Here is a 22,177-nt window from a genome sequence, read left to right as displayed (position 1 = left end):
TCAGGGAACGAGCAAGTTTGGATATAACTTAGGGACTGGAAACATCCAGATGTGACTCCAGATGTGTTTGGTTCCAACTAATGACTGTTCTAACTATACTGTTATAAACTATATTATTGGCGAACAAGTTGGAGATAAACTAAGCTGTTGTCCAAGACTTTTGGATGGCGTTCATCTTTGACTAAGAATACAGGCCAAGGGTAGGATGATCTTTTCTAAAGGAATAGTTGCTTATCCATCTGTTGTCACACACAAACACTGATACACACACACAAAGCAAATGCCATACACACAAATCGCTGTCTGTCAGAGGCTGTTTGATTTTGCAATGCTGCTGTGTGACATGTAAATTGTAAATAAAGCTTTTGCCTTGCTAAGCTGAAATCTTCACCTCTGTCTGCATTGTCAATTCTTTTCTCCACAAAAATGTTTGCAATCTCAGTTCAAACAATTTATAGTCAAGTCATTCTACTGGAAATGAGAAATAGCTTTTTCTGGGTTTTTGGGGAGGATGTGGCCAATAGACCCATCAATCAGGTCACCAACTTATATTAATGACCTCAAATTCCATTGTCACCTTAAGTTTCTTCCTTTCTTTAAATTAAAAGATAAAAATGATAAATAGACACAAACGACCAAAGCAAGTGGTGTGTGTTCCCCTCTTTTGCGGTGACAAATGACAGTACTATCATAACTAATTAGTTTTCTAATGTTACTTGTAGAAAGTTGCAGCAATCTTTGACGGTCCACCAGAGTCAGCAATAAATCAGCTCGGCAAACTGTAAATTTAAGCATTATTCCTAAATCTCTGTATTTATATTGTTGTTGATGTGTGTTTTCATTGCATTTTTATAAACAACATATTCTACTTTACTGTATTATGCTGCTTTCATCTTCTCTCTGCTTCGACTAATACACAAGCTGAACACAGAGGCCTCGTTATGTCATTCACCGGGCTGTTTGAAGCAGAAAAGAAGAGTTGTGTCCACCTTCTCACATTTAGTCACACTCTATTACCATTTAACAACTTCAGCAAAGAAGAGTGCCGCTCGTTTTCATCTGAGGTTGAACACTCGGGAGATTCTTGCAGGTATTTTCATCAACTCCCCTTCATCTGCTGTCTAACTAAAGTGCAAACTCGATCGTGTGCATCTGTTTTCATACGACATCCTGAAAAATAGCACGACGGATGTCTGAGAGGAAAAAGTTGCTTTATGAACAAAGTGTCTTTGAACCACAATATGAATCGTAAAATAAAATGGACCGGGTTTCAGGTTTGGACTATTTAGATATTTATTAATTTATATGAAATATTTATTATAAAACAAGTGTTTATCTTGCAAGGAGAGAGAAAACTGAAGCCCCTGATTAGCATATAGGAGTGTTTCTTATGTAATACTTTAGCTCCTTAAAAAGAAGTTACATTAACACACCTAGAACACCAAAATGTGTTCATATAAAATGAAGCTATAAAAATTGTATTGTTTTTTTTATTGTTTTAAACCAACATCAGTCCTTTCCGTAAATAGCTAATATTTAATTAATAAAAACCCTTACTCCTCATCATACATATCAAAGATTAATTGTTTTTTTTAAATGATTCAACCCTTAACTTAACTTGTTTTTGTCATGATGCATCATAAATTGTGACATGACCGGGTTTCAGTGAACACATGTTTGTGCGTAGGGGTGTTAGTGTGAGTATTTTGGTTAATGTTGTTTACAATAAAAAAAAAGATATTTATGAAAAAAGGATCAAATATTGTCGAAATTAAAAACACAGAAATGTGTGTTTTTAAGGGGTAAATAACAAAAAATAACAAATACATTTACGCCGTGGAATCATATTTGGTTTTCATAAAGACTGCGTATATTACTCTTTTTCATATCTTCTGCACTGTTTGCACTGACAGTGATTAGGCTGTTACACTGTTAGTGATGGCATCTGCCAACATTCTAGTGTCGCATCCCACACAAATATAACCATGACAGCATGTTGTTTCAGCTGTCACTGGGATATTTGTAATGGAAGGGTTCAATCATTTTAAGGATATTACTGTTCATTCATCTCCCCTTTTTTTTTGAACGGAATCAAGAAAATGTTCAGTAAACTCTAAACAGACGTGTTGGACCTTTGTTTGAGTCGTATGTCTTCCATATGACCTCTATGACACGACAGGTACGGGAACGACCATGGGGGGTTCTAACTTACTTGTTATTTGTTGTTTTTTTGGTACTTGAAGGAAAATCAGAAATACTGTTCTCCTGTACATACCAATTTTAACCTGAGTGCGTAGAAAATGAAACAAATAATAAAAATAAGAAGAACTTAAACAATAGTAATTAGAGTCACTTTATCTCTTGCTCCATTTTAATCTAATTTCACTATACCAGTGTGTGAAGTATATGTGAGAAAGAGGAGGATGATGAGAGAGCAAATTACTCTTATTGGGAAGAAACATGGTCTAATTCATCAGTACTGATGTAGAGTAGCATAAGTCCATGGGTTTCATCCTCTGAGGATCCTGAATGTCCTGAAAAGATTCACGATAGTCGATTGAAACATCACCATTACATTACAAAGCCATTGTGATGCAAACCATGTTTATTGACCAGTCAGCTGTTTCGGTGCATGACATTAAGAAAGACAAACACATACATAACAATTAAATCCAAAGATGTTGAGCAAGACAGCGTTACATTTTGGCATTTTGAAACACGGTAATAAAACAGCTCTCCATTTATTACCTATTAACTCCAAAGGTCAGTGAAGATTACATTTTTTTAAATTTGTCTTTGTACTTGGTATCTTTCTCCTCACTGTTTGGTAAACCCGTTTGCCCAGGAAACTGATTGATCTTGAGGAAGAAATTGGGATTACTATGAACCCGCAGGGCCACCAGGATGGGAGTGGCAGTGTAGAGCAGATTAGCTGTCAGAACACACCAGAAAACATCATTTGGTATATGAAATGGAGCGGTGGTACGAGGGTGGAGGGACCCGCCGATATGAGCCCACTGGCACTGAAAGCAATAAGAGGGGAAAAAAAGATCAGTGCATTAGATTACACTGGCATCACAGAATACTTTATGTTATATCTATCACCACTGACGCTTCCACTGTTTCAATCGTCAAGTCATTTTATAGCCTAATGTAAGGATTCTCATTCTGCCACAGCCCCCTGATGGGCCGTGAAGGGTATGCAGGTAAGCCGCAAGAGATTACAACAACAAAATAATAGAAAGGATTTTATGTTTGAGTTGAGTCAATAATAAGCTTCGAATCATCTTTAGATGTTAAGGATTCTTCTTTTTTTTCTTTTTTAACACCAAAGCCACTTATTTTAACCATAAAAGGGCCAGAAAACGTACTTACCATTTACACTTACTTACCATTTACTGCATGTTACAATAGTGCAGTTGTACATGAACACCAGATTTTGCGTGTTGAATTTGAACACAATATTACATGTGTAAAGGACCCTGTAAGTTAATTACCCTTGCTATTTTTAATTGTGCACCTTTTAAGTAGGTATAAATTAAACAATGCTTAAGACTAATAGTTACATTCACTTACCTTTATCAAGGCAATGAGTTTATTTATTTTGTTGGACTAAAATTAACTTAAAATGGACATTTCCTGACTGTTCAGGTTTTTGATGGGCCTCATTTGAACTGGGCCATAACATCCTTAACTTCAGTAAAGGCTGCCCTACTGTTTCACAACAGTAGGGCACAAACACTCCAGAGAATGAACTTGGAGTAATGTTTTCCCCAGCAGTCATTAGTCTACACAATTGTGCAGATCAGGATCACTAACAGGTGATAAACCACTGCAGAGACATGTAAAAAAAAAGCTGGTGATTTATCAGTTAGGGAACACAGAGTCTGCACCCTCAACCTGAACACCAAAAGAAGACTTTAATCAAGGACTCCGATAAGGAGAATATAAGGAGAGGGAAAGGGATGAATGTGGTCCAGGTAATTATGTAAAGGATGAGAGGTTGAAACAGGAAGTGTAACGTCAGACCTCTTTTAAGATATGAATAAAATATTCAGTTTGAGTCATACCTGGATCCTAACTACATATCTACAAGATTCCCTTATAAAAATGATCTAGACCTGAGTCATGGCTCCAGCGAAGAACACCGTCCAGTCTATCATCCATGTGCAGCCAGGCTTGAGGAGACCGTAGGTAAATGCACCCAACAAGGGTAGTCCATAGAAGAACGAGTGCAGCATCTGTAAGAAGCATTATTCACCCATTAATTAAATCCTCTTTTTCTGCCTTCACATTTGATTTTCCAGTCTGTATTTTGCATCATAAACTGACATGAGTGAGTTGGAAATGTAGACATTATAGTTTATATTCCAGTGGGTATTCTGGACACTGTAGAAAATGGACAAAGAAAGTGCCGTAAGGCTTTTCCCTCCATCACTGTCGCTGCTGATGTCGAGCACCGGTCTGCATGAACAGCATTCCTGCAGACAATACAGCATATCTTCTTTCTCCTGTGGCCGACACAGCACTTCACCTGCTGACACTGTACACAGAGGAGGCCTTGACTCCTCAAAATATTACCACGGGTTCCCCATTTAACACACGGCATAAAGGCAACACTGACAGGGCTTGAAACTTACCATTTTTGCAGTTAAGATGTAGGTGTATGAGAAGTAAATGTAACTTAGCTTCGTTGGGACTAGAGCCATGGTTCTCAAACTGTGGTACATGTACCACCATTTGTACGCGAGCTGAAATACTGTTCAACTGTATATACCAGGGTATGTGATCAGAGTGGAGCTGAGGGATTCTGACTGGTGTGCGTAGAAAATGAAACAAATAACAAGAAAAATTATGATAAATGAAATAATAATAATAATCAGAGTCACTTTATCTTTCATTACATCTTAATCTAATCTCACTATACCAGTGTGTGAAGTATATGTGAGGAAGAGGAGGATGGTGATAGACCAAATTATCTTATTGGGAATAAATCTGCTTCCTGTGAACAGTGTGGCCTATTTACACCACTGTATTTTAACGTTGGTGATAATGTTGCACTTCGAGAGCTCAATATTTTCTCAGGTGGTACTTGGAATAAAAAGTTTGTACTGTGTGTATTGTGTATGGTAGTTTTTGTTGTTGATAATGTCACAATGTAATTATTTGTATGCTGCGTCCTCCAACTGAAAAGAGGCTATTTCAAGCAGAACTGTCAGGTCTGATTGAGGGAGCAGGTAAGAAGCATTTATCCAGTCAAACTGCTGAACGACTGTGTTTTTCCACGAGTAGAACTCCCCTCTGAGGCTTTTCATTGGTGTCTCTTTCTTGCTTTTAGTAATACACTAACCTATTAGCAGCCATCTGTCTTGACATACAACAAATCACTTCCTGTGTGCAGCGCAGGAATGCTGACACTGCGATACTGAGAAACACACAGAGAGAGAGTCGTGTGGAGCTGATAGATGTCATCAGCATTGTGTGAACTCATTTGACAATGGTTTGACATTCGTTTATATTTATCCAATCCAAACGCCAGTGATCACAGAACGCAAGACTTTTGCACAGTACTGAAGACCGACTTCCTACATGTCTGTGCTGCCAGGCCTTTATTACTACTTTCAGCGTTCTTTCAGTGCATACAGAGCATAGCAAAAAGGCATTTTCTTACTCTGCCCCTTCCACATTTCAACAGGATCTGAAGTTGTCCAGGTTGATTCCATTGGGGGACTTGAGGGCATTTGAAAAATCTCTGGAAACTTGTTCCTGTTCTTAGCGTTTTAATCCGCTCCGCTTGGCACTTTGATTTTACTGTATTGTTTTGACTGTGCTTCTGTGTTTCTGTCTGTCTGAAAGAGGTTTCTCTTGAGAATGAGTCCTCATGTCTCAATGAGACTACCTGTATAAATAAATCCATCCATTCCAGCTGACATAGGACAATAGGCGGGTCACACCCTGGACGGTTCGCCCGTCCATCGCAGGGCCACACATAGAGACAAACATCCATTGACACCTACGCTCAATTTAGAGTGTCCAGTTTGCCTAATCCCCAAATCTGCATGTCTTTGGACTGTGGGTGAGAACATGCAAACTCCATGCAGAAAGGCTCTTCTTTCAACCGAATCACGAACCTGGGTCTTCTTGCTGCAAAGGCAAGAGTGCCAACTACTAAACCAAACTATATTAATAAATGATAACCACTGGGCCCTAACTAACTACTAGCACATCATTTTATCATCATGTTTTATCATGTTTTGAATATTATTGTAAAATGAAATGAAAGTAGTGGAGAAGAACATGGAAACTCTCATTTCACAATCTCAAATCGGTTCCAAGGTGCCATGCAACAGAAAATGATTACTTTGACACAAGTGCCATTATAGAAAGTGCCCTGACCTTCAACTCCTACTTTATGAAAGAGAAAATTATACGGCTGAACCATTTCTATTCATTCTTAGTCTGAGGTCCTGATTAATTCTGTAACTCTGTCCCATATTGTCCGCCACCATCACTGAAATAAGAGGTTAGATACCACAGAAACAGTTATGCTATGCAACACAGACACACACACACACACACACACACACAGTGAGATGCTGATGGTGGGCTTTGGGCGAGGGATTAGCTTATCAAGTTCTCAGCATGTGGTTCGTCTGTCTGATCAATGACTCACAATTGTGCCTGGACTTCCGCCGAACAATGTCTTTGGATAACCTATTGACAAAGCTGTGTACCCACACACAAGAAACACAACAGAACCTCCAGCCGTGTACGTTCAGAGGAAGGAAACAAAAATGGAGGGCAGACCCACAGACGCACACAATAACAATCTGTTATCTCTCTTAACCAAATGAATGAGAGAGACAAAGATGCACTGGCCCCCTCACCCCACGCTGTAATGGTGAAAAATGACTCCTTAATGCGTGCTCAGAGAAAGGAGGAGATAAGAGCAAGCTTCCTGCACCTTTACAGAGATAACCATGAACGCACAGGTCCATTGTGTGGTTGGTTATTTAAAACGGGCTGGATAGAGGCTATCAGCTGCTGTTGGGGGAGATGGAGAAGCTGAGTGCAGAGACAGAGGGAGAAGCACCCACCATGACCTTTGGGAAGCCCACAGGATCCTTCAGGTAGGGTTCATAATCTGTCAGGTAGACAGAACAGGCCTCGAGTGGACAGTCCAGAACCACCTACGGGTGGGGGGGGGACAAAATGACATAAATATCTCACGTACACAGTACTGAAAAAGCTTCATATTTGTTGCTCTAGAATTATAGATTATATAATTATTTCTCAATGTCTTTATTAGAATACAGCATACAATAGGGATAATGCATGCAGTATTAAAATGAACTGCTTCGTCAAGTAGTTTATATACACTTGAACAGTAGCATGACCCTGTCTCACCTGGAGTGGAACCATAATTAATGTCATTGGTAACACGTGTGTTCCTCGTACTTGTTCTCGTTTAAAAAAATGGTAACACTTTAGATTAGGGAACACATATTCATCATTAACTAGTTGCTTGTTAGCATGCAAATGTGTAATATATTGGCTCTTATTAATTAGATGAAGTAATTTACCTCAGAATTATTGCTTATTAGTAGTAAATAAGGAAGGTGTTATCACAATAATAGTTATTCTCCCTTAATAACAGCTAATGAATATGGTCTGTTCTTACATAACAAAACAAAAAACTACAAGTGTTAATGTGTCCAAATAACTCTAAATGAAGTCTTTGTTACTTAGAATATGTTCCGCATACTAAAGTGACATCTTGATCACTATTAATTCACTAGTAGTTGAACACTTATTAACCAAATCATGTTCCCTAATCTAAAGTTGCCTCCTTTTCCTATTCTTGTGACACTACCACTAATAAGTACTTAATAATGACTAAGAGCCAATATGTTACTAATTTGCATGCTAATAAGCAACTAATTAATGGTGAATAAGGTTTATTACGCCAGTGTTATTCAAGACAGGCTTGAGCATTACATACACATGTTGCATGAGTTCGACTCTCTGGATGCTTGTTAATGTACCAACTTTCAATCACATTATTCCCTTCAAATTGCCTAACAAAGACATGAATTTATAATTTTACATAATGGTAGCCTAAGATTTTGCACACTACTGAACGTAGAGCAGTCCAATATACCAACATCTCAAATGACCACTGCAAGTTATTCACAGAATTCCCAAATACAGTGTTAGAGTCATATATAAATGGTCATATTTATTTATGTATTATTATATAATTCAGTAATTAAAAGTAATTTATTATTCACTTTTATTTTGTGGCATCTGGTCATATTTAGCACTTAAAAAATGTTTGTGTCTTGATTATCGTTAAAATGGTTTAAAGCTCCTTTAATTGCCCTGCTGTTGTAAAGCACAATTAATCGAGGTAAATTGTGTTTTCCCTCATTGGGCCTCACATGCTCTAGATCCACTACTGGTGGATGTAGCAGGACGAGGAGCAACAGTCTTCTGACCGTAACCGTAATCGTAACAGTAACTATAGCGTCTCGTCACTCACAAGTACAGTGTGTGATAGTATTTTTGTTAACAGGCTGATGAACGTGATGGGAGCTTGTTTAGCTTAAACGTTTGGATGCCAATTTTACGTCAGTCTCGCCTTTTACTAGTCAGAAACTTCATGTTTCAAAGGGCCTGTTGTGACATTCACAAATGGCAGTGTTGTAATGTAAAAAAGTACAAATACTTCATTACTGCACTACATTTCCTATATACGTTGTGTACTTTTATTACAGTACACTTCCCCTAACTATCTTTGTTACTTGTTACTATACCAAATATAATCAGAAGAAGTAGAGTTGGTAAATGGTCTGTCAGGAGCAACTTGGGTTGTCCAAGAACACATATAAAATAGCAGTGTGGGGAATTGAACCCACAACCTTCCAGTTGAAAGACAATTCACCCTACCACTAGTTTTTCGTAACGTAAGTACATTTTATATCAGAGAATTACTTAAGTACAATAAATGTCATGACTTTTATTCAAGTAATGTTTAAAGGTGACTTCTACTAAAGTCACTTTCTGGTAAGATATTTGTACTTTTACTTAAGTAGTCCTTTAAGGTACTTTATACTAGACTGGTATAAGGTGGTCTCATGCATACCTGTTGGTTGTAATAAGTGGATATTTGAGTTACTGTTGCGTTTCTATTATGTCAAACCAGAAGTGCCACTCACTGAATATTCAGACCATTCTGTGTGGTTTTGTGTGAAAATCATCCCAGACCAATCCCAGATTATTATTAACGTCTACATTTCTACATGCCAGAATGCACTTGTGTCACTACCATGTGATTGGCTGATTAGATATATACATTATATAAGCGTGCCTAAAGAAGTGGCCAGTGAGTGATAAGTAAAATAAGATCCTGAATGTGGTTACGTGTGACATCACGCTCCCACTGAGAGTTAGAGAAGATCAATATTACTTGGAAGGAGCTTCATGTATCATGTGGTCATGACAGAGGTGTCTTATCATTGAACTCTTATAGTCCCAAATGTCAAACTATTCTCTCAAATGACTTGTTAGTTTAAGAAACTGTTTCATACTTACACAGTATTCATACACTGTTCAGTTTTGCTTTGTGGGCTTTCAAGCCAGATTCTTTTACAGAAAATAAGCATTCCCATGAGGTCAATAAGTTGAACTCGCTCCTTGAAAAGGCAAAAATAACACATTCTCTGTGAATCCTCGACACTCTTTTTTTCTTTGTGCCATTATAGCCCTGCATGAACATTGTCCATCACATAAATATGATGCACTCTCACCAAACCCCTGAGGATAGTGAAGGCCATTGCAACCAGGAGAAGCAGCACCAGGATCAGGTCCAGAGGGCGCCAGATCAGTTTCATGCTCTGAGCATGCTGAGCCTGTGGGGACACGTCGAGACAATGTACAGTACATCGCTGGTTAGTCAACGCCTCAGTTTCCTTTTAATGAGATCTGTGTTTCTGTGGAGTTTCTGTAGAGTTTTCGTCCTTTAAGTCTGCAATAACAGTTTTTTTTAGTCAAGAATAAAAAATTATATGATACACAAAAAAGTCATAAAATGATAAATGAATTGATTTGTTTTGAATCACTGTAAAGTAGAGTATACTATACAGAAAAAACACTACTTTTCAGGTTCAGATCAAGGTCTAACCACGAATGCGTCAGACTTGCATTGTATCCACCGATGAGTGGTTTGTCCTTGGGCCTGGTGAACAGCGTGACAGCTCCGTACACAGGCATCAACAGGAAGAGGAAGTTGAGCCAGAAAACTGGACGGATCTCTAACCCATATTTACCTGCCAGAGAGAAGAAGAAAAAAGAAGACACTGTGAACATATAATCTAGTAATTGCATGTCCTGTTAAAACCTTCATTTGGACTCTACAGGTTTGTGAATGACTCGGCAGAGAGAAAAGACATGTCGGGTCTTGTGACACTTCTGTGTGCAGTTTGAAAAGCCAACAACAGTTGGTGTACGTGTGTTTTGTTTCGGGAGGTTTTGACAGCAGGCTGTGCACAGAGCATGTGGGTGTTTTGTTGGCAGGCTGAACTATGACACTGATGGTTCACGGCAGTGCGGATGTTCACACAATTAAGCTCATCATCACAGGACTAGAAGACGAGGGAATAGAAGAAGAGGCTCACCTGTCACAATCCCGACAAGGAACACGCTCATGTTGGCGCACAAAGAGCCAGCCCAGAGCAGGCCGACGTTACGGTATGCTTTCCTGGGACAGAAAACAAAAATACAATGAGTGATCATACTAGTGTTGGCAAGGTAGGAGAAATATACTGTATCTAAGATTTTCTTAGCTGAGTTGTCATTGTTTACCCTGGATACACTTAAAGTAATATTACATTCAAGATTCATTACTATTTCATCCTATTTAAAGCCACATATTGTAATTTGTTGATCTCCCTGTCTTACATTTTGAAATGGGCTCTGTGACTCAAAACTATCAGACCTGACTGAGGCAGCATTTGTGTGTATGCAGCAGCAGTGCAGGGTTCATCCTGTCATCCTGGTTTTTTCAGCAGTAGAATTCACTTCTGCAACTTTCCGTGGGCATTTCTGTGTGTTTTCAGTCATACTTAAACCCGTCTGAAGCGCTGTTGCTTCTGTCTGTCCAGACATAACACAAATCAGTTCCTGTGTGCATGACAGGACTGTCGCCTAATTTAGCTGCTTCAGAATCATTGTGGGGCCACACAGTTGGTGTAGTGGTTAAAACGAAACACATATTACTACTCACACCATAGCTAGATACCAGCTATACAATCAAGGCAGCCACAGCATCATTTTAGATGTTCATCATGACAGAGCCGGAGGAAACGAAGCAAAGAAAACCTCTATCGGAGGAAGCGAGGAAGAAGTCTGACACATAAGTCAAGGTTGGACTGGCTTTTTTTGAAATACAAAGAAGCCTGCAAAATGGATGCTGACTGCCGTGGTTACAGGTTACCAAAACATTTTTAAGTCACTTTTCAAAGACTCAAACATATAGGGGTGAGCCAAAAGTAAAATTCTTGACTTTCCATTTAACGATGTAAGTTATAATCCAGGCAGGCTGCCAGTTCTTTTATCCACATTCCAATAGAGACTATGGCCATATTTTTCTATAATAGCTCACTTATCCCTCTGGCTTGTAAAAGTCCAAATTCAATTAGCAACAAATGCTGCCGAGTCGCAACCAATTCTTCAGGGTATATTTCCAGTAAACATAATTTGGCTTGTGAAAGTATTTCCTTTCCAGTTTCGAGGCTTATATATTCAACCACATTCTTCCAGAATCCCTGAAGCTGTGTACAGCAGCAGATAAGCTCAATCTTTTTCTTTTTTGCACTTCCTACAAACACAGTCAGATAGTGTATTATAGACATGTGCCTATAAAAAGCCATTGCTAAATGAGCTTCACTAATATCTGCCTATGTATGCATTCTCTGTGCCTTTTAAAAAATAAAACAATTAACAAAAGCCCATAAAACAAGGAGAACTGACCGTTTATATTTAGTATCATTAGACCCTCAGATGCTTCATCTTATTTACTGTTTCAGTACTGTTTAATTGCCTTCTGTTTGTTTCTCATGGTGGTCATTGTTAGTTATCTGTGCAATCGTTTACATGCAGGTATTTTTATTTACTAAGATAAGTGAGTAACGACGTGAGTGGACCCAACTTAACTCTCACCCACCTGTCTGTTATCCTGCTGATCATCACCAGGTACATGATGAAGTGCACTATCCCGTCCCAGTAGCACATCATGATGCCATAGGCTGTTCCCAGATAGGGTTCTCCCTGAAGAAGCACATTACATCAATTCATACTGTGTGATATACATGGCCTCAAACTGTCTTTGCTGTTGCCTGTGTCATCTTTCAAAGCCATTTTTCAGTCAACTCACACAGATTTAGTATCTCTCTCTCTCAATTTCTATTTCTTTTTTTATGATTTGGCTATGACAATAAGAAACCTACTGTCTGCTGGTAGAACCTCATAAACCCAGAGAGAATGCCGTCATGTTCCAAGGCACTCGTCAGGTCAATGACACAAGTGAATGAGAATTCAGCAAAAACTGCAGAGGAGAGAAAACACTGTGTCATAATTCTTTTTTTTAAATATATTCAGTGATAAAACTTGCCACGCAGAAATGCTTCAGATGTCACTAAAGTAACGGGGGCCAGGAAACTGTGACGTGTGTTAAATAGCTTCATTAACTATGAGCAAACTGTGCGAGTACATAGGGCCACTGCAGTAGATGTATGGATGACCAAATATGTAGAAAAATGAAGTTGATAATATGATTCACGTAAGGAAATGATAGTTTCACAGTGCTATTGTATGGGATTCAACCTGGATCCCCTTTTAGAGGTTGCTTCCTTTTTCACTGTTAATAACGTCGATTGGGGCGGGGTAACTCAACCAACCTACTTCCTTGCATTGGGTATACATACAGTATGTAAAAGGTTCATTTAATGATTAATCTATCATTTATATTCCTTATTTGTTTGATTGACAGGGACAGTGTGCAGCTATAAGCTTGTTTTCATTTGCGGTCCACGGCCAGGAAGTGGGGAATAACATCTCTGTTAAGAAGAAGTTAACAGCTGAATAAAAAACACATTTACGAAACAAAACATCTTAAGCAATAAAAATACATCACAACATTAAAACACAACACATTCATGACAAACGTATAACACAATCAGCAATGTTAAAACGCAACAACAAGACATGAACTGTGAGTAAGACTGGGATGATTTGAGCCATGATTTAATCTGAGATTCAAAAGCAGCAAAGCTGTAGGACTCTCTCATATTACTGGGTATTGTGCTCCAAAAGGTTGTTGCTCTAATTTGGACGAAGCAAATGTCCACAACAGTTGGAATAACAAACCGAGTGCAATAAAAGCATCACTCTGCAGATGCCAGGACTCAAAACACTCTCATATCACACAGCCTTCCTCTCTGTCCTTCACGTCTGCACATGCAAACACACAATTTGTTTCTGCTGTGCACCAGTATCTCTTCAAAACCTTAAGAGCGAACAGGTTTATCCCAGATATATAACAGGTGTTTTATGACCGCTGGCATACTTTTTGTGTGTGAGTTTGTATCTTGTTATGTTTTTTGGAATCCCTCAGCTCCCACCAAACTCACCCTGACACGTTCTGACACGACTCATGTAATTCCACGTTAACTCTTTGGACGTGGTAGGAATGGGCAGTCAGTTCCTTTTGACCCCATTTTCTCCTGTTTATGTTTAATTATAATTTGCGGTATTTTCATTTTGAGAATCATCAGGTAAGATGTGTTTATTTTCTAGTCATTTATTTTCTTGCCCATTCTGAAGCCTCTTTTTGTTCTTCGCTGTAAATAAAATGCACTTTATTGATTCAGCGGTTCTGTGGCTTTTTTTTGAGTCTTGAGGACTCCCCTAGACAGAGCATAACAGCAGGGATTATGGCTCTCTGTCACTGCCCTCATTGTTTTCCTGCTTTTATTTACTAATAAATCAACTTGTTTGTGTTCCACTATAGCCCTCAGCATCAGCTGTGGTGGCTGTTTAGTTGCAACAATTGTCCAAACAGGGTGAAAGAAGAGAAAGATCCCAAAGTGTGAAATCTGCTGCTAACAGTGCAATCTAAACCTCCTTATGGTCTAAATCTGGATTGTGTCGTCCTGTCTTAGTGCGTTCAAATAGCTGTCTTTTGCCTCAGGATCAATTCACTCAAAAGAAAAGAGTAAGTACAAGCATTGTGTAGGTCCTCAGCTAACACTAAGGTCGGTCATTCTTTAGAAATGTCAGCCTAAGCTTCACAAGCCTGATCAGACTAAGCAGCTTTCAACATATGTGGTGAAATCATTTTGAAAACAATTCAGGTTTTCACTCTAAGCCAGTGAGTCGTGAGTGAAAGTCCCGAATATTCTTCCTTTTTAGAAATACGTAACAACACAGTTAGGAAATGCTTTTAGTTATTTACCAAAGAATAAGGCGTCTTTGGGTGGGTTGACACGTGTGATGAGGAAGTAGAACAGAAAAACAATGACCAACACAGCAGCACCGATCCCCAGGACCACATATGGCCTGTGAAAGCAGAGAAATGTGTTATCAAAGACAAAATAACAGCACGGTGTCCATGTTATCAACACAATCTCACCGCCAACTACATTCTTTTTATTAATAGGGTTTTTTTTCATATGGAAGTTATGCCAGTCTCCTCTGCAGTGATGAATTAGCAAACAATGATAAATGTGAATGATAATCACACACATGAGTTAGTACCAAAAGAAATAATGCAGAGATGTGAGGGGAGATCTGTGAGAAAGATGAGAACGGCTCCAATGAAAGAAAAGGCAGCGCTGGTTTGATTAGTTCCAGGTGAAATACAGTTATATGAATAAAAAAAAGAAAGAAATTACTATAAAGTTTTTACGGTATTTCATCCCTGACCTTTTACTATCATTGAGTTTAAGGCATCACTTCAGTGACATTTTGAAATGTTTTAAACGTTAATCTTTTTAACATTGTATCTTTTTGGCCTTATAGTTTGCAAAAGTTTTATTAACTTATTTTAATGCATCGATGCCATACATCTTTGTTCTGTTTTCATTTTTCATCTGTCTAATTTCATATATATTTTAATCCTTTTTATTGACCCTGTCCTATATTGATTTAGCATATTTTATTCTTTCATTTAAAATCTTTTCTTCATTGTTGGTGTTTTTATTTCTTTTCTTTCTTTATTTCTTCAGTTTATCAGTCACTTTGAATTGAACTAATCAGTATGAAATATGATACACAAATACACTGGAGTTTGATTGACTGATTGATTGATTGATTGATTAGGTAAAAGTCACAGTATTTTTTTTATTGTAGTATACTACTGTATAGGCTACATTAAGTTTGTTGTTTTGTTATAATATTATTAAAGTCTCATTATTGGCCACATCATCAGATGGTGTCATTTTCATGGACAGAGCACAGTCTGCACGAGGCATAACTTAACTAATGCCGCTTTTCCACCATACAGTTCCGGCACGGCACGGCACGGCACAACTCTACTCGATGTTGTATCATTTTCCATATCTATAGTACCTCCTCAACGTGGGCACATCCATCATGGCATGGCATGGTAAAAAAGTACCTGGTACTATACCTAACGGAAAAGCAAAAAAAAGTCGAGTCGTGCTGGAACTGTGTAGTGGACAGTAAGATATTGAAGACGTGCATATCCTTACGTACATGTTTATCTGTTTGTTTTAAGTTATTTGGCTTTATTTTGTGCTTAAATATTGCAAATTGAGTGCACATTTGCACATCTGTTCCTACGTTTAAAAACCAAAAGCCCATTAAACTAGTTTGCTGCAAATGGAACGTCTGCTGTTGTATTTTGTTATTTTTCAATTCAAGTTCAGTAACACAACTACTCAGTGCTTCACTTTGAGTATGAATGCAAATCAATGCCAACATTCTAATGTAAAAGAAAAAAAAGATCAAGGTCACCTTACATACAGTACACGTAAACTTAAAAATAGAATAAGATAAATAAAATGTAATAATAAAAGACAATAAGCTTAGGGCCCCCAAGCTTAAGGTTTGGGCCGGCACTGTTACAGAGTTATGGTATTAATAATAGTGTGCACTTTAAAAATATATTACCACAATGATCCATTGTTAAACTCAAGTTCTCCAATATTTCATTATTGCTTAGTGGATTAAAAGCACAACTTTTCAGGAGTGTGAGGAGCAGCTCACTGAGGCCACGTTAGATCAACACTGCTCTCCGTGTTTGGTGGTCAGGTGTGCCAACAGAAAAAGATTAATGTCCCCGGTGTATCTCTCAGCAAAACAACATTACAGCCTCGGAAAACTCACACTGTGACTCCGCAGAAGGAAAACAACTGCTGTGAGTGCAAAGGGAAGCTCCCTCACTGCCTCTCCAAATCAACACTACAGGAAGATTTATGCACACAGTGCTGTTTGTTTGCAGAGTGGAAGAGAAGGAGGCATATTGTATGTCAAGAGCAATTTATCAAACTCTTTCTGTGCGGTCTGTATCGATTGTCAGAGTCTCAACATTCAGAACGAGCCGGCAAAGATATTTGCACGGGGGATAAATGTATGTCACAAATGAGAAATATCTCATATACGGACAGAATGGAACATTGTACATCACGGCTGGATCTCTTTATACAGCAGCTGGTGTGCAATCGTCAAAATAAATGATGGGTTAAATCATTTAGTGAGTTAATACTATGAGCTAATACATACTGAAAATTGAACTCAATGAATTAGCTGTGGTCAACATTGTTAAGGATTTATGATCCAATATGGAGAGAGAAATGCAGCTTGAATTATAAGCTTACAGTGTCCTCTAGTGGTGGTAATAACATCATAATGACATAATACAAGAATCACTTCCTCTATGTATATACTCGGAATTTTTTATCATACTTTAATTTGAGTGTATATTTTTTTAAGTTTATTGCCAAGATTTAATAACAATGATTTGCAGCTTTCCATTTAGAATGGATTTAAACTTAGACTTTATGCTGTAATTCAATATAAAATCAATGAATGTTGTGACTTACTCTTGAAATTCTGGAATGGTGTTCATGGCATAAAGAATGCCCAGTGCAGAAAATGAAAATAAAAAGACAAACGTCTCCATTTCTTCCCAAATCGTTCAGCCTTCTCCCTCCAGCAATGCTGAAAATACAACACAGATATGTTTTGAGTTAATAACACGATTCAAAGGATGCAAAGAGTTTTAATGTCATTCTAGTCTACACTTAACATGTGAATGACATGAAATTGGTGACTGAGGTCCCGGTAGCAGCCAATAAGTAAACATAAATATAATAAAATAGTGCAAACAATAACAAATAATACAAATCTGGCAAACAGCCTCTTATTGCAGATAAATGTTTAATAATAGTTGTTTTTTTAAATGTCCTCAATGTATTACTCAACACTGACATAAATAAAATGATCATTTTGAGCCAATATCCTGGAATAAAATGTAAATGAATTCTACGGAGAGGAGGCAGAGCAGGCTCTTACCTTCAGGCTGCACTTTCTGTGGATTAATGAAGTTACAGCTGGCTTGGCCTTCGCTGGGAAAATAATGAAGTGGAGACAAAGAAGCTTTTGGGGGGAGAGTTATGCAATTTGGTTTTGTCAGAGATTTGCATAAGTCGTATTAGGGAATAGGCCCACATTCCACTTTATTCAGCAATGCACTCTCAAGTTTTATTGGGTTTTGTTATGTGCTGCAGTCGGTGTTGTTTTTATGCTGCTGTGTCTAACAAAGGCACCGACAATACAATACAATACAATACAATAAAAATAAAATACAAAACAATATTAAAAGCAAGAAACAACTTTCTCTTGGCAAACCAAACATTTTCAGCTGACCATGTCCTCATCACCAAATGCAAAAATGTAATTTATGACATTTTTCTCACTTATATGGTGATAAAATTCTCACATATACTGTATGAATTTGCACGGTAAAATGTGTGCCCAGTGCATACATAAGTAGATAAATATTTGTATTGGTTGTGGAAACGCATATATATATATATATATATATATATATAGTATGCATACATGTTTATACAGTATATGAATATAGAACACGGCGGTGCAAAAGTGCAGTATTGTGTTTTTATGTGACCATTGGCATTTGGATTGGAATGCTGTGACTGAGAGAGGGTCTTAACTGTATATTAGAGTCATTTGTCAATGAGTTTAACTCATTCCACGTGTGCATGTCTTGAATAAACGTGGTGTAACAGACCTTTTCCACAGCAGATATTTCTCAACATGAAATAGTAGAACAAACACAGGTTTTAGCAATAACATTAATTAGGGTTCCACTCCACATTTAAAGGGCCACTTCCCATAAAAAAGATACAGTTTTGTTCCCACTAATTTCCAGAGATCAATGTGTTATTCGATCGTTAAACAGTGGTGGATCTGAGGTACACATTTCATTACAGAGGAAGTTGGGATTTGAAAAAATGAAATTGACAAAAAGTCAACGTCAATCTCCCTTCCTTTTAAAAGAAAATAAAAGCCCTACACTGCTGCTCTTTACTGTTTACTGTTTCTGTCAAGTTTTTACAAGTAAAAGACCTGGAAAAAATCAGAGAAAGAAAGAAAGAAAACAGAACACCTGGTCAAATTTTATCCGACTGTGTAATAGAATGTGACACAGCAGCCTCATAATGATTTTAAGTTAATTCTTCATTTGACCAAGTGGAGACAAAATGGGTGAACTTGCCCTTTAAGAGAGTCAGGGTCATGCTGTTGTTCACATATGTGGTACAGGTCACACTAAAGACCTTTTAACCTGTCCAATATGTTGGGGGGGGTTTGGTTTTAATTTTGAAACTGCTTACAGTTTCCTTTGTTCCAATGAAGTGATTGTGAAATAATGACACTGTATGGTCATTATTGCAATGCAAAAACAACAAATGTAATGGTGGCTTTTGCACAGTAGGCTACTGTACAAAAACAGTATTCATATCTTCTTTATACATGTATGTCATACGTCTACAGTATTTCATATGTGGATGATATTTGATATATTTGAATATTCTTTCACATCTTTAGGGGGCTTAGGATCTGAGGTCTGATCTGATGTCTTAGCGCTTGTTTTTTTATTTTTTTATTTATTTATTTATTTCTCCCTCGGATTCACTGGTCTCAGCCTTAAAGATCTGAAAATGTTCTCATATCAAAAGATGTCTTTGGATTTCAGTATGTCCAAAAGGCCCAAAATCAAAAGCTTGCTTAATTTCTTGCAACTAACATTGTCCTTGTGTGTGCAAAGAATGTGTCCTTAACATGCCTTTTTTTCTACACCTCGCGTACTGTGTGTAACCTCCTTGAATTTCTCTCAACTTTGCTCTATTTTGTTCAAATAGTCATTGGTTAATTAAAAGTGCAGAATGATTCCAGTAGGGTGCGCCAAATTCAAACTCAAAGGGCAGACACCCTACTGCTATAAACAAAAGGCTAGGAAATGCATATAGTTTTGATATATAATTGTTTTCCATTTCAAAAATATTATTGTGTTGAACCAATCCTGACACAGTGAAGCTGCTGACAATCAATAGCAATGAAAGTGTCCTCAGTGATGAGCGAACATGCATTACGCAGCTAAGATGTGGTGTGGTGCATTTGTCCTACATCCTGTTTCATCAACTTCTACCTTGCTGACGTTGGACAATACAAAATCAAAAAGTCACAAGGCCTGCCAGCATCTCTCATGAATACTACCTTGACTACAAACACACCCACATACACACACGTTACACCCACATACACACACACCGCCCTTTGCTTCCCACAACCCTCCTTTGTTGGGAAAAGAGGGGACTGTAATACCAGGAAGGCGGATGCAGTTTGTGTTTGCTGGAAACAACTGGAGCTCTTCCAGCGGTCGGTCGGTCAATAATGTAGAACAAATAGATGGACGCCAAAAATGAGACAACAACCTGCAGGGAAATAGATGCAAACATGTTCCATTTAACATCTTAAATGAAATACTCATTTAAGATGTACTCATACAATGCCTGTCCTTCACAGATCATGTCCTCCATTAAAGAAAAAAAGGGGATATGCATGCAATATGAGAATATACGTATAAATATGTATGTGTGTGTTTAGCCCAAAGGTTTTTAATCATGTTTACATATTTTTTATCTTTAAAATGCAGCCATGCAATTCGTCTTCTGGCAAATTATCTCTGGTTTTGACCATATGTGTCAACATTATTTTCAGTGGCTTATTACTAGAAATAGGATCTGTGCTGCATGTCTTAGAAGCAGTGGTAGTGCTTTGAGTATACTGGGAGCTAAATTTAGGCCTGCACTGGTCTGTTTAAGTTTGAAGTGAGAAAACAACTGCAAAACCTGATGAAAGGATTTCCCTCTCATCCGTCATATCTCTCTTACCCTGAATACCTGGTTTTCATGACAGCCCTCTGAGGATATTCTTCACACTACAGTTACAGCCCAACACTTTCATCTTAAATAATTCACTGAAACAAACCACAGGCAAAAACAAATAGACATTCAACTGTCACAGCCTTAGGTGTTCTATAAAGATACAGCGAATTATTGCTCAGAATGATGTGGATGAAATAATTGAGTCATTTCTAAAATAAATCCCAATTTACTGGTTGAATTTACTTCTTCATTTGTATCGTGTACATTTGCACAAGGCTGTATAGCATTATGTAACAAGAAATCATATAGTAAACCAGACTAAACTCATTTTACTAAACTCACTATAATTCTCAAAGAATAAAGAAAATTATAGCCTAATGGATGGTTTAAAAACTACAAACTATAATCAAGCAATACGTTTAAAATATAGAGCTGACTAAACCATTGACAATTAAGATCTACTTATTTGTCCTTAATTTCCATCCATTCAACTTGATATTTACAAATTCTCTTTACCTAAGAGAATAGAATAGAATAGAATAGAAATACTTTATTCATCCCCAAGGGGAAATTGTTTTAACATAGCAGCAATACAATACCAAAAAAAAATTATATAAAATTATAAATGTAAAATGTAATGTAAACATAAAATATAATATGTACAACAGTGGGGGGAAAAAAAGTGCAATAATAAAAGAATGAATACTGCACATGGAAATTGTAATGATCAATATTAAAGTTGTTTCATAATGTAGAGATGACATGATGTTGCTATTATCCGGTTGTTATATTATTATTATTGTTATTATTATCGTCATTACTACTACTGTGTTGGTCAAAGGACTGTCAGCATGTATTTATTAAGTCTTATGAAACACCCACAGCTCTATCCTGGAACAGTGGCTCAGGTGAACCAAACATGACTATGATGAACTATTATGGACTGGCTCTTTTCTGCTCGCGATCAACAAGCGGCACTGCGCGTGACGACAGCGGCGGAAACATTTTTTCGCTATTCAAAATGGCAGCGTCTCAATCAGGAAGTGGAGAAAACTACTAAGAAGAATAAGTTGGATAAAATTCCCAAAATTCGTTTGTTTGACGCGAGCCCTCGTTCAAAAACTGCCCGTGTGGTCGGGGCTTGGGTTGAGAATAAGTCACGCATCAACGGTAAGTGTGTGCTTCGAGGATATTGTTGTAAAAGGCGAGCGACGCATCGGCAGTTGCCTTGAAACAAGATGCGTTCTGGGCAGCCTCTCCTAGGCGCGCACGTTTTTTACGACGGGCTACGCCGCTTCTCTGGCGGCCGCTGTCGAGTTAAGCGTTATCGGAATGAGACGTTATCTGAAAACTTTGAACGACATTAAAACCCATGAGAATAACATTAATGAATAGAAAATGTCGTGGTTTTCTTCGAGCAAGTACTGCATCGGCGTTAAGAAAGCCAACGGCTAACTACGCTAGCATGTTACTAGGTAATAAGCGCTTGCGTTGATAACCAGCACGTAACATATATCTTTAAAATCAATGGTTATGCTTCTTTGAAAAAACAAAACCATATTACTTTACGTGTTAGCTACACGAACTACAATTCTCACCACACGGTCAAGCATTTATCCAGGATTAACATTTTCTAGTGCTTACTAAACTGTAATGCCATCCCATTAATCTTCGTAGACAATATA

General features: G+C 37.8%; 2 protein-coding genes across 6 annotated transcripts in view; one reads left to right on the top strand and one right to left on the bottom strand.

Moving 5' to 3' along the window:
• Window positions 1–2,587: 2,587 nt before the first annotated feature.
• Window positions 2,588–17,653, bottom strand: tm6sf2b (transmembrane 6 superfamily member 2b). Its single transcript, XM_058638836.1, has 11 exons — window positions 17,596–17,653; window positions 17,124–17,241; window positions 14,513–14,616; window positions 12,507–12,604; window positions 12,224–12,327; window positions 10,677–10,759; window positions 10,204–10,328; window positions 9,810–9,911; window positions 7,098–7,190; window positions 4,122–4,241; window positions 2,588–3,023 (listed from the first exon to the last, which is right to left on the bottom strand). Exons 2-11 carry the CDS (start codon window positions 17,201–17,203, stop codon window positions 2,775–2,777), a joined length of 1,158 nt encoding a protein of 385 aa, XP_058494819.1. The 5' UTR covers window positions 17,204–17,241; window positions 17,596–17,653; the 3' UTR covers window positions 2,588–2,774.
• Window positions 17,654–21,503: 3,850 nt separating this feature from the next.
• sbno2b (strawberry notch homolog 2b) overlaps window positions 21,504–22,177 on the top strand; it is a 63,093-nt gene continuing 62,419 nt past the window's right edge. For all 5 annotated transcript variants that reach the window (XM_058638647.1, XM_058638645.1, XM_058638643.1 and 2 more), the window contains exon 1: window positions 21,504–21,662. The gene's annotated coding sequence lies outside the window, so the exon portion shown is untranslated. The remainder of the gene's footprint in view (window positions 21,663–22,177) is intronic.

Source organism: Solea solea, chromosome 9 (assembly GCF_958295425.1).
Source record: "Solea solea chromosome 9, fSolSol10.1, whole genome shotgun sequence".
Classification (NCBI taxonomy): Eukaryota; Metazoa; Chordata; class Actinopteri; order Pleuronectiformes; family Soleidae; genus Solea; species Solea solea.
Note: the sequence above shows the minus strand (reverse complement) of the source record. Positions and strands in the feature narration are given on the sequence as shown.